General features: G+C 37.0%; 1 protein-coding gene across 4 annotated transcripts in view; it reads left to right on the top strand.

The window, feature by feature from the left end:
• ANKRD13C (ankyrin repeat domain 13C) overlaps window positions 1-13,433 on the top strand; it is a 140,929-nt gene that overhangs the window by 27,537 nt on the left and 99,959 nt on the right. For 3 of the 4 annotated variants that reach the window (XM_004483708.5, XM_023586137.3, XM_058303367.2), the window contains exon 2: window positions 1,487-1,528. The exons of the other annotated variant lie outside the window; for it this stretch is intronic. In XM_004483708.5, coding sequence (XP_004483765.1) covers window positions 1,487-1,528 — 42 coding nt within the window. The remainder of the gene's footprint in view (window positions 1-1,486; window positions 1,529-13,433) is intronic. 4 annotated transcript variants of the gene reach the window in all.

A 13,433-nucleotide genomic window follows, 5' to 3' on the forward strand; every position in this document is an offset into this window, starting at 1 on the left:
CCCCAAGGCCTGAGGATTCAAAATTGTCTACAGCATGGGGGAGGGTGCTAGCATTTGCAGCTGCAGTTTTTAACTCAGTTTTGCCATCGGGATTCTTTCTTTTGGTCCTCTCACCTCTGGTTGGTGTCCAGTATTCCCTTAGTGTCATAAACCTTAGAAGATTTTTTTCCAGGCCGTTTTTGCATGTCTTCTAGCTATTTTTTTGGGAGAGAAGAAAGTCCTGTGTCATTCTAGTCTACCATCTTCCTTGAAGTACCCCCTATGGTTTTTTTTAAATTTAAATTTTTGTAACATTTGTGTAACTAAAATTTCCTTTTTTATTCTCTTTCAAATACGGAATTCGTTGGTGTTAATTATATTCATAATGATTTGCTATGATCACTATCACCCATTAACAGAACTTTTCTGTTATCCCAAACAGAAACTCTGTACCAGTTACCTACCCTTTTTCTACCCCCATCTCATCTGAACCTCTGGTAACTAATATTGTAATTCTTGACTCTGGCTTTTCATATTTTCGTTTTTCTACATAAGTGAGATCATATAATATTTGTCCTTTTGTAAATGGCTTATTTCACTCAACATGGTGTCTTAAGGGTTCATCTATGTTGTAGTGTGTATCAGAACATTATTTCTTTTTGTGGTAGAATAATATTCTGTTATATGTATTGATATCTGCCACCTTTGTTTATCCATTCATTTGTTGATGAACACATGGGTTGCTTCCATTTTTTGGCAGTTGTGAATGATGCTACTATGAGCATCTGTGTGCAAATATCTGAGTCCCTTCTTTCAGTTGTTCTGGGTATATACCTAGTAGAGGAACTGCTGGGTTATATGGTAAATTTTTCCCATTAGTCATAAGAATTTTTTTGTTTCTGAAATATAAACTGTTCTTGCATTTGAATGTGATTTTTAAACATGTTTATTTCCTCTGGAATGATAGTCAGTGTTCCTTTGTTTGCCTACAAATTCATAATGTGGTCTCTTGTTCAGTGTTTAACAGGCCAAGTTAGCTCTTCCCTGTGCTTCATTATCATGCTATACCACCTTCCATTTTAATAAGAAGTAATCATAATTATTTCCATGTCAGTCTCTAGCAGAAGATTTCTGAACAGCTTGAGGGCTGGGATTGGGTTTTACTGATTTCTGTCCCCAAGGCTGAGGTATATAGTAGGCATTTACATTTTTTGTTGTATGAATAGAGAATGCAGTGGTGGAAAAATTAGCAACAAAAGGAATCTGTGAACTCTGGAAAAGAAGTCCCAGATGCAAAATGGGTATCTTTTGGGGGTAGAGAGGAGAGTGAGGTACTTGTGCTTAGAAACCGTGGCATACTCTGGCTTTGAATTTGCCATAAAAGCAGTCACATTATTTTTGCTTAAAATATGTCAGTGAAATTTCAGAAAAAGCTGAAAACACTTGTAAATAAATTTTCTTATGTTTTACACCATCTAATTCTTTTTTTTTTTTTTTTTAATTTTAGGAAACACTCCTTTACATCTTGCTGTGATGTTAGGAAATAAAGGTTAGTAAATATTTTATTTTAATCTCACTCATGAATAGTAAAATTTTAAGTTGAATTTTGTCTTTTGAGTCTTTTAAAATTAAATTGAGATTATTTTATTTACTAATTGAGCTTCAGATTCAGTTTATTAAAAGTAACAAATATTTTCTCATTTTCCATAGCATTTTTTTTCAGTGAGAGGAAATCTGGCAGTGACTTTAATGTCTTTTGAAAATATGTTTTTTTCTTTCTTGGTTTTGTTGATCTAGCATGAATTTATAATTTCAGGGAAGACTTATTTCTGGTTATTAAATATTGTTAATTATTTAACAATAATAAATAGTGAATATTTTTGCTATTAGAAGAGTTTTGTAAGATTCTTTAATGTTTCATGTATCTAAATTCATAAGTCTCCCTTTTATGTAGCAGATAATTGTAAAAACTTAATATGTATTTATTTTTAAATTTAAAGAAAGAAACTCATAGGCAGGTGATTTAAAAGAACTACTTTTTAAGGTTAATTCCTCGATACAATAAAAGCTCAGTTATCTGGATTCCCAATTTATCTGGAAAGGGAAACTTCCAGATAACTTAATGGTAATCCTTTGAGTGCTAGATTTTAAAATTTGAAATGTGCTTGATAAAAATCCTTTAAAAACATATACTCCTGTAATTTTAAACAAGCTCGTGAATTTATCTTAATGGAAGCATCATTATAGGCATCCCTTACTGTTACATTCTATAATACAGCTTTCAGATAAACATCTGAACTGAATATATGCTGATGCCAGAGGTACCACTAGAATTTGTTTTGTTGAAAAACAATGTTCTTTTTTTTTTCTTTCTTTAGCTTTTATTAAAATTGGTATATTAATTCATTATGCATTTAACTAAATTTAATCCTATTTGCATTTCATCAGGATAATCTTACTTAGTACTAGAGAAATCCCAATGAAAACCATGAAACTTGAAGATATATCTGCTATTCACAGTCAAATCAGCCCTTTAAACTTTAATCTGTTCTAGAAGCTGAACTGAGCTAGAACAGGAAATTGTTCCATCTGATTCAAAACATTTGGAGGTCAGAGTCTCAGAAGAGAGGAAAAAAACAATGTTCTTTTGATAGTTTGGTTTTAACATCATATGTTAGTGAAGCATTTAATTTGCAAGATCGTATAATTTCTATTGGAATTCTATATAGTTTATTTGGTGACTCAAATTTTAATTTATTCTCAGTGTTCTAATTATACTTTATCTGCCTTTCTTCCGAGGAACAGACTCACAAATAACTTCTAAATAAAAGGGTTCAATTGAAAATCTACATATTATAGAAATTAAGGAAATAGGGACTAGCTAGGCCTCAGAAAAGGCAGGAATCATACAGTTTAGGGGTCAGCCATTCTTCCTTCTCTCCTTCCCTTCTTCTGTCTGTCCATCCATCATCTTTCTATCATCATCTATCTCTTATAGTATGTCTTGTGTGTGTGTGTTTTTTAACATACCCCCATTTTTGACTGACTTTCCCCATGACCCACAATAACTGTTCTTGTCTTCAAAACTTTGTTATTTCAGTGTTCACCAGAAAGTGGTTCAGTTTCTTAGGTTCACATATTTTTGAGAAAAAAGTATGATTGGTCCACTTCATTGTTCAAGTTAAGGCACATGTCCTGAGTGAAGGGTAGGCTCATGAATTATCTGACCTTGAGATATATACTTCTGTGAAGTCAGCTTGGCCTAGGCTGGTTATAAGGTAGGGATTGGGGATTTAGGAGAGGGTATCAGGAATACAGAAGAATATGGGCAGGGCAAAATGTGATAGTTGTCTGTAGTATAGTTACCTTGGTGAAAATATAGCAGCTGTAGTTGGCTAAATTTGCTGAATTAGAAACTTATGACTTTTTTAAGGACTTGGATTAAAAACCTTAAAAAATAACTAAAATTTTTCACTCATTTATAATATGCCAGATGCTTTTCCTAGTGCTTTGCACATACTTAACTCATTTAACTCTTAAAACTACCATATGAGGAAGGTACTGTTGTTATCCCTGTTTTACATATGAAAAAAGTTAGCCCGGAGAAGTTAAGCATCTTGACCAAAGTAGCAGAGCTTTGATTTGGAGTGTCTGGCTCTAGAACCTGGATTCCTAACTATTGTGCTGCACTACCTCACTGTTTTCCCTGAGAACCATTCAAAAAGATTATGTATGGTCTATTTCAAACTGGCCAACATGCATATTCTTTCATGCTGTGTTCATGGCAATTGTAGTTAATTTGTTGCAATTACTATTCTAGAATTCTTCCTAATTCAGCTCTATAGTAGTCAGTATGGATTTACCAGGATTTGAACATGAAATGAAACACATCTACTATCCCAGTGTCCTAGTTTTTGTTAGATGTATTGGTAGAAATTTCCTAGGTCTTCACAAGTCTTTCAAAAAATTCTCATCTGGAAGAGAGATACCCTAGGACTTTCACACTTCTATTTACATATCTTCTTTTACTGTTCCCAACCTACTGAGTAACCTTATTTTGTTACCACAGAAAACTGATTTTTTCTAGATTTCCTGGTCCACTGACTAAATTAATGATGTTGCTTGGGGTTTTTAAACTATAGATGTAAGTTAGAAATAGAGAACATTATACTTAAGGAACGTTTCAGGAATCGTTAAGAGATAAAATGGATAGCTAATCTTTAATTCTCATTAATTTGGTTAGAAACATCAGAAAAAGATTTTTTGGACCAGTTGCTGCAATTTTCATTTCATTCTTGGTCTCTTTTGGTTCTGCAATTAAAAAAATTTTCCCTGATAATAACGCTAGGGTTAATATAGTTTCTTATTCTCATAATGATGTGGGCTATGGGTGGGAGGCTCTTTGTCTCTTCAGAGATAACCTTAACCTAAACTGTCTGCCCTAACTTGTGGGTGTGGAACGGTAAGAGGCTGCAGTCCTGCCCTTGGTGACCATGGCAACGACTCCAGTCCCAGGAAACAGTTTAACAATGCAAAGTCTATAAACTTTAAATATTCAGGGAAAATGCAAACCAAATGCGCTAAAAGCTTATCTAGAATCTATGAAGTCCGTGCTAAAAGCTTACCTAGGATGTGGAAGATATATGTTAATTCAAGCCTATTGAGAACTGAAACAAAAGAACCATTTGGCCTTTCCTCTCTGTATAAAAGGGACTCAAAAATCTTGTTTGGGACTTGGGTTTGCAACGGAAAGCTCCCGAGTCTGGTCGGCCATCAATAAACCATTTTTCCTTCTCAAAATCATTCCTGAGTCCTGTCCTCTCTATACGTAAATAATTGAACCTCTCTCAAATTCTACAACAATAAGGGTCTCTCTGGGTGTTCTGTTACTCACAACTGTCCTATATATCCCTTTTATTTTATCACCTTTATATCTGTTGATTATTTATATATATGTAATTATTTTTCCTCATTAATTTCAGTTTGTCTGAATTCCTCATGTCTTGACTTCTTCCTGGTAAATTTATACATTTTTTTAGCTTTATACTTGGTTGTTAACTACTTTGTTTTCTTATTCTTTATTGAGAAGACATTTGATTGACTCAGGTCTTTTTTTCTTTTTATAAATGCATGAGGATATGTCATATGGCATTGGCATACAGATGATTATCTGATTTTTGGTTAGTTGTTCATGTCTACTTCAGTTGAATTGTGAGTGGTTAGTGAAGTGGCAACCTTTCAAGCAGGGTCTATTCACATATCATAAAACAGTTTTACACAATTATTTTACACAGTAAGGATCAAATTTTATATATTGTTGTGTACCCTTTTTTATATTTTTAAATTAAAATTTTTTCTTTAATGATTTTTAGATTATTAATACATCCTTTTTTAAATAATTAGAATGATACAGTATAAAGATATATAAAAGCATCCCCCATTTCTTTCTCTAATATAATCAACATGAATAACCAGATATGTATCTTTACATACCTCACTGCTTACTTATAACACAGAGTTTTTTTTTTTACTGAAGTAGAATCTTGCATCATATAGTAATTTTTCGTATTTTTCTTTTTACTAAAAAATCTGTCATGAATAACCTTATAAGTCTGTGGACATCTCTTAATATTTGCTTTCACTCAGCTTCTTTATATATGTACATATATACTTGCTTATCCCATGGCAAGTTTTTTGAGGTGAAGGTTCAGTTTTCAAATTCTTTTTTCCCCATTCTTTTTAGCTTGGCTCTCCTTCATTCCTTCTCTTTATTATCTTCCCTTTCCCGATAAACATAGTAACCCATGTTAAAAATCTGGGGGATATTCTTCCGTAAATTTCTCCATGGTTATTATCATATACAAATATTTGTATGTGCATATAAATACACATGCTCATGTATGCAGTTGCTTAGTCGTTCCTTTAAAAAAGGGAACATAATATGCTTGCATTTAGCAGATACATTTTATTACTTAGCAATTATTGTAGAAATTCCTGTTTGTTTATTTTTTTAAGGAGTTTTATTTAGATATATTCACATACCATACAGTCTATCCAAAGTGTACAATCAGTGGCTTTTTAGTATAATTATAATGTTGAGCATTCATCACCACAAACAATTTTAGAACAATTTCATTACTACAAAAAGAAAAACTCCACACCCCTCAATCCCTCCATCCTTCCCCAACCTTATATAACCACTAATCTAATTTTATCTTCATAAATTGATTTATATTTACATTTTACATAAATGGAATCATACAAGATGTAGTACCTTGTGCCTGGTTTCTTTCACTTAATATAATGGGTGGTTTTTTTTTTTTTGTCTAATATATATATATATTTTTTAAAGATTTATTTATTTATTTTAATTCCCCCCCCTCCCCTGGTTGTCTGTTCTTGGTGTCTATTTGCTGCGTCTTGTTTCTTTGTCCGCTTCTGTTGTCGTCAGCGGCACGGGAAGTGTGGGTGGCGCCATTCCTGGGCAGGCTGCTCTTTCTTTTCACGCTGGGCGGCTTTCCTCGTGGGCGCACTCCTTGCGCGTGGGGCTCCCCTACGCGGGGGACACCCCTGTGTGGCAGGGCACTCTTTGTGCGCATCAGCGCTGCGCATGGCCAGCTCCACACGGGTCAAGGAGGCCCGGGGTTTGAACCGCGGACCTCCCATGTGGTAGACGGACGCCCTAACCACTGGGCCAAAGTCCGTTTCCCTTGTCTAATATTAATATCTTGTAATATTAATATACATTGTTCAGTTTCAAAGAAAAACAGTCTTACATATGAAATATTACCCATATTCATATTTCACTTGAGGTTTTACCCGTTCTGCACTAATTAATGCTAAAATTTCTGTTCTTTAAACTCATTCTATTTTTTGGTGACCCATATTCAAGTTAACTGTGAGTTTATACAATATTTTTAGTTCTTAATAGTGCAATCATATTGTATTTACCCTTCTGTATCTGACTTGCTTCATTCAGCATAATGTCCCCCAGGTTCATCCAAGTTGTCATATGCTTCACGATTTCATTTCTTCTTATAGGCTGTGTAATATTCCATCATGTGCATACACCAAAGTTTGTTTATATATTCTTCAGTTGATGGACACCTGGATTGTTTCCATCTTTTGGCAGCCAAAAGTAACACTGCTGTGCACATTGGTGTGCAGAAGTCTGTTTGTGTCACTGCTTTCAGTTTTTTGGTAATATAACAAGTAGTGGTATTGCTGGGACACATGGCATAACTATATTCAACTTCTTTAGGAACTGCCTAACAGTCTTCCACAGTGACCGTAACATTCTTCATTCCCATCACCAGTGAATAAACATTTCTCTCTTTCCACATCCTCTCCAATACTTGTAGATTTCTGTCTTTTTAACAGTGGCCATTCTAGTAAGTGTGAAATGTAGCCTTGCTTTGCATTTCCCTAATTGCTTGTGATGTTAACATTTTTCTTTTCTTTTTTTTAAATTTGTATTTCTTTTTTGTGCAAATGTCTATTCAAGTAGTTGCCATTTTTAAAATTGAGTCATTATTGTTGAGTTGTAGCATCTCTTTATATATCTTGGATTTTAAGCCTTTATCGGGTATATGATTTTCAAATATTTTCTCCCATTGAGTTGACTGTTTCACCTTTTTGACAAGGTCCTTTGAGGTGCAAAAGTATTTAATTTTGGGGAGGTCCCATTTATCTATTTTCCTTTGTTGCTTGCACTTTGGGTGTAGATCCAAGAAAACACCACCTACCAAAGATCTTTAAGATTTTTCCTTACATTTTCTTGTAGTAGTTTTATGGTCCTGGCTTTTATGCTTAGGTGTTTGATTCATGTATAGGGAGTGAGATAGGGGTCCTCTTTCATTCTTAAGGGTATGGCTGTCCAGTTCTCCTGGCATCATTTGTTGAAGAGACTGTTTTTTCCCATTAACATAACTTTGATAGGTTTGTTAAAAACCAGTTGACCCTAGAGGTCAACTTTATACCAATACCATGCTATTAGGCCACTGTAGCTTTGTAATATGTTTCAAGGTCAGGTAGTGAAATTTCTCTGATGTCCCTCTTCTTTTTTAGAATGCTTTTGGCTTTTTGGGTACATATTCCCTTCCAATTAAATTTGGTAAATGCCTTTTCTATTTCCTTCTATACCTGTCCTTCGATGTGTTTTTATCAAGAAAGGATGCTGGATTTTGTTGAATGCCTTTTCTGCATGTAGCTGATGATCATGGATCATGTGTTTTTTTCACTTCAGTTTGATGATGTGTATTATGTTGATTGATTTTCTTACATTGAACCACCCTTGCATACCAGGAATAAAATCCCACTTGGTCATGGTGTATAATTCTTTTGATATGCTGTTGGATTCTATTTGCAGGTATTTTGTTGAGAATTTTTGTATCTTTGTTTATTATAGAGATTGGTCTGTAATTTTCTTTTCTTGTTGTATCTGTCTGACTTTGGTATTAAGGGTGATGTTGGTTTCATAAAATGTGTTGGTTAATTTTCTTTTCTCTTCAGTTATTGGAACAGTTTAAAGAGAATTGGGGGGAGCAGACTTGGCCCAATGGATAGGGTGTCCACCTACCACATGGAACGTCTGCAGTTTAAACCCCAGGCTTCCTTGACCCATGTGGAGCTAGCCTGTGTACAGTGCTGATACTCGCAAGGAGTGCCATGTCACACCTGGGTGTCCCCTGAGTAGGGGAGCCCCATGCACAAGGAGCACGCCCCCCATAAGGAGAGCTGCCCAGCGCAAAAGAAAGTGCAGCCTGCGCAAGAATGGCGCTGCACACTCGGAGAGCTGACACAGCAAGATGACGCAACCAAAAGAAACACAGATTCCCAGTGCTGCTGATAAGGATAGAAGCGGTCACAGAAGAACACACAGCAAATGAACACAGAGAACAGACAACTGGGGGTGGGCTAAGAAGAGAGAAATAAATAAGAAAATAAATCTTTAAAAGAAAAATAAATAAAGAGAATTTGGTTCTTCTCAAAATGCTTGGTAGAATTCACTGTGAAGCCATCTGGTCCTGGACTTATCCTAGTTGGGAGTTTTTTGATGACTGATTCAGACTTTTTAAATGTGATTGACTGATTTGTTCTGGTATTTATTGTAGCTTCAGTATAGATTATTTGTACCTTTCTAGGAATTTGTCCATTTCATCTAGGTTCTCTACTTTGTTGGCATACATTTCTTATAATGTCCTCTTTTGATCCTTTTTATTTCTCTAGGGTCTGTTGTAACTTTGTTCTATTCATTTCTTTTTTTTTTTTTTTAATTTTTAATTTATTTCTCTCCCCTTCTCTGCTCTCCCCCCAGTTGTTTGCTCTCTGTGTCCGTTCGCTGTGTGTTCTTCTCTGTCTGCTTATATTCTTGTCAGTGGCACCATGAATCTGTGTCTCTTTGTTGCGTCATCTCTCCATGTGTACGGTGCCACTCCTGGGCAGGCTGTACTTTTTTTGCGCTGGGTGGCTCTCCTTATGGGGTACACTCCATAAGCGTGTGGGGCTCCCGTACATGGGGGACACCCCTGCATGGCGTGGCATTCCTTGCGCGCATTAGCACTGTGTGTGGGCCAGCTTATCACATCGGTCAAGGAGGCCCTGGGTTTGAACCCTGGGCCTCCCATGTGGTAGGCAGATGCTTTATCTGTTGAGCCAAATCCACTTCCCTCATTTATTTTTGATTGTATTTATTTGCATCTTCTTTTTTTTTCTTTCTTTGTTAGTCTGGCTAATGGTTTCTCAATTTTATTGATCTTCTCAAAGAACCAGCTTTTGTTTTTTTTGATTTTCTCTTTTTGTTGTTGTTGTTGTTGTTCTCAATTTCATATATTTCTGATCTGATTTTTATTTCTTTCCTTCTCCTTGCATTGGGAATGGCTTGTTGTTCTTTTTCTATTTTATCCAGTTGTTTAGTTAGATCTTTGATTTTAGCTCTTTCTTCTTCTTTTTTTTTTATTATTTATTTATTTAATTCCCCCCCTCCCCTCCTCCGTTTATCTGTTCTCCGTGTCTATTTGCTGCGACTTGTTTCTTTGTCCGAGTCTGTTGTCGTCAGCGGCACGGAAAGTGTGGGCACGGAAAGTGTGGGCGGCGCCATTCCTGGGGAGGCTGCACTTTCTTTCGCACTGGGCGGCTCTCCTTATGGGGCGCACTCCTTGCGCGTGGGGCTCCCCTACACGGGGGACACCCCTGCGTGGCTCGGCACTCCTTGCGCACATCAGCACTGCGCATGGGCCAGCTTATCACATCGGTCAAGGAGGCCCGGGGTTTGAACTGCGGACCTCCCATGTGGTAGACGGACGCCCTAACCACTGGGCCAAGTCCGTTTCCCATCTTTCTTCTTTTTTAATATAGACTTTTAAGGCTGTTAATTTCCCTCTCAATACTGTCTTTGCTGTATCCTGTAAGTTTTGATAAGTTGTGTTCTCGTTTTGATTTCAATATATTTACTGATTTCACTTGCAATTTCTTCTTTGACCTTTTGATTGTTTAGGAGTGTGTTTTTCTGCCTCCACATGTGTGAATTTTCCCTTTTCCCTTTTCCCTTCTATTTTTCATGTCCAGCTTCATTCAAGTATTTTCCGAGCAGGTGCTTTGTGTAATTCTTTTTGTATTTATTGAGAACTGCCTTGCAACCCGTATTAGTCAGCCCAAGGGGTGCTCATGCAAAGACCAGACATCTATTGACTTTTATAAAGGATATTTATTTGTGGTAAAAGCTTACAGGTATAAGGCCCTAAAGAGTCCAACTCAGGGTTACTCTCTCACCAAACCTGTTGCCATGTGTTGAAGCAAGATGGCAGTCAACACCTGTGAGGGTTCAGTCTCCCTCTTCCCTCTTAAGGTTTTGTGGGTCCAGCTTCTTCCAGTCTCAGCTGTAGGCTGGCATAAGGCTTGTCTCTCTTCCTGGGGCTCATTTCTTTCTGGGCTCAGCAGCTCTGTTCTTTTCACAAGGTCACCTGTAAACTATCTGGCAAATAGCACATCTCTCTTCTGAGGCCTCTGCTTTGTTTTTGGAGCTCTCTCTCTTTCTCTGTGTTCTTCTGTGTATCTACTTTTGTGTAAGAGCCTGTTTTATTGGCCCACTAAGAGGGTGGGGACTCAACCCAGCATGCCATAATGATGTGGTCGAATCAAAGCCCTAAATCTTGATTTAATCAAGTAAATGCGAAGCATTTGAATATAAATCAATCAAAGGGTATCACTCCCAGAGAAACAGACCAGTTTACAAACAAAATCAATATCTCTTTTTTGGAATTCATACATAATATCTAGCTGCCACACTCCACCCTCTGAATTCCAAAAAGACATTACAATATTCCAAAAAACCTTAAATCAAAATCAGTAGCAATGCTAAGTACAAAATCATATCACAGTATATAGAAATACTAGTTTGTCTTGGGGCAACGTCTCATCTGGCTGTAGATCTTTGAAACTTACAAAATAATTTATCTGCTTCCAATATACAAAGGAACAGATAAAGAATAATTTGCATTACCATAAGGAGAAATTGGAAGGGAAACTTGAGTCTCCGGGTCCCCTACAGTTCTGTAAACCTTCAGGGCGTACTTTAGATTTCAAAGTCTGAGAGTTATTCTGAGAGTATGGTTTCTTCTCAACCTTGGGGCCTCATGGGAGCCCACCCTTACCACAGGCTTGCCTAAGGGCTATTTCCTTGTTTCCACCCTCATCAAGCATCTGGATGGTAACTGAGCTCCAGACCTCACCCTCCAAGAACATTGGGGTAATGACCACACTTTCCCCGACCTATGGTGAATGAGTCCACCCCTTGTCAGAGCACTGCAGTGTTAACCTCACTCTTCCCAACGCTTGGAAGTGTGCTCCACCCTCTCTGTAGCCTGGGATGGCAAAACAAGGAGACTTTAGGAGGTATCTCCCAGGAAACATATAATACTGGGCTAAGTTTCAATTTCTTGAGAAAAGTTTCATAAGTACAACCATTAATATCAAGGGCCTAATATAATATTCTGTCCTCCTTGGCTAGACACTGCCCATGTACTTGGGGGATTCTTGTTGTCCATCTTTTTACCTTTTTTGGTTACTTTTTCTGATTGTCTTCACTTCTACACTCCTTCTAAGCATCTCTCCCTTGTCTTGTCTTTTCTGGCTACAGAATTCCTATTAGTGTTTCCTGCTGAGATGGATTCTTCTTTACCGACTCTCTTACTTTCTGTTTATCTGTGACTATTTTAAGCTCATTGGCATATTTGATGAACAGTTTTGCCTAATAAAGAATTCTCGGGGTCGCAATTTTTCTCTTTCAGTACTGTAATTACATCATGACACTGCCTTCTTGCCTCCGTGGTTTCTGAAGAGAAATATACACTGTCTTATTGGACATCCCTTGTATGTGATGTTTCATTTTTCCCTTGCTGCTTTCAGAATTTTCTCTTTACCTTTGGCGTTTGGCATTCTGTATATTATGTCTTGTGATTAGTCTATTTGGATTTTTTCTAATTGGAATACACTGCACTTTCTGGACACATATATTCTGTCTTTCAAGAGAGTTGGAAAATTGTAGACCATTTTTTCCTCAGGTAATCTTTCCATCTCTTTTTACTTCTTGTCTCCTTCTGGAACTCCCGTAACACATATGTTGTTGTGTTTTGTATTATCATTTAACTGTTTCAGCCTCGGTTCAATTTTTCCTATTCTTTTCTCTTTTCTCCTTCAATTTTAGTTCTTCTGTCTTCTGTATCACTTATTTCTTCTGTCATTTTGAGTCTTCTGTTGTATGCCTCTATTGTTTTATTTTTAAGAATTATTTTATTTATTCCCCCTCTGTCCATTGTTGTTTGCACTTGCTGTCTGCTCTCCGCATCCATTTGCTGTGTGCTCTCTGTGTCTGGTCGTCTTCTCTTTAGGAGGCACCAGGAACCCAATCTGGGACATCCCATGTGGGAGCATGGTGCTCAGTCTCTTGCACCACCTCTGCTCCCTGCTTTCTTGTCTCTCTCATTGTGTTTCGTCTTTGTTTCTTCTTGTTGTGTCATCTTGTTGCATCACCTCACCATGCCAGCCTGTTGTGCCAGCTCACTGTCTTGCTCATCTTCAGGAGGCACCAGGAACTGATCCCAAGACCTCCCATGTGGTAGGTGGAAACTCAGTTGCTTGAGCCACATCCCCTTCCCTCTAATTTTTTTTTTATCTCACCTATGAATGTCTTCATTCCTATGAGCTCTGTTTTTATTTTTTTATTATTCAGATTTTCAAATTCTTCTTTGTGCTCACTCAGTGTCTTTTTTTTTTTTAACATTTATTTATTTATTTTAAAAATTTATCCTCCCTTCCCCAGATGGTTCTCTCCTCTCTCTGCTTATTGTTTGTTTGTCTTCTCCAGGAGGTACTGGAAACTGAACCTGGGACATGGGAGATGAGTGTCCAATGGTCTGAGCCACATACTCTCCCCATGGGTTGTGGTTATCTGCTGG

Source organism: Dasypus novemcinctus, chromosome 9, assembly GCF_030445035.2.
Source record: "Dasypus novemcinctus isolate mDasNov1 chromosome 9, mDasNov1.1.hap2, whole genome shotgun sequence".
Classification (NCBI taxonomy): domain Eukaryota; kingdom Metazoa; phylum Chordata; class Mammalia; order Cingulata; family Dasypodidae; genus Dasypus; species Dasypus novemcinctus.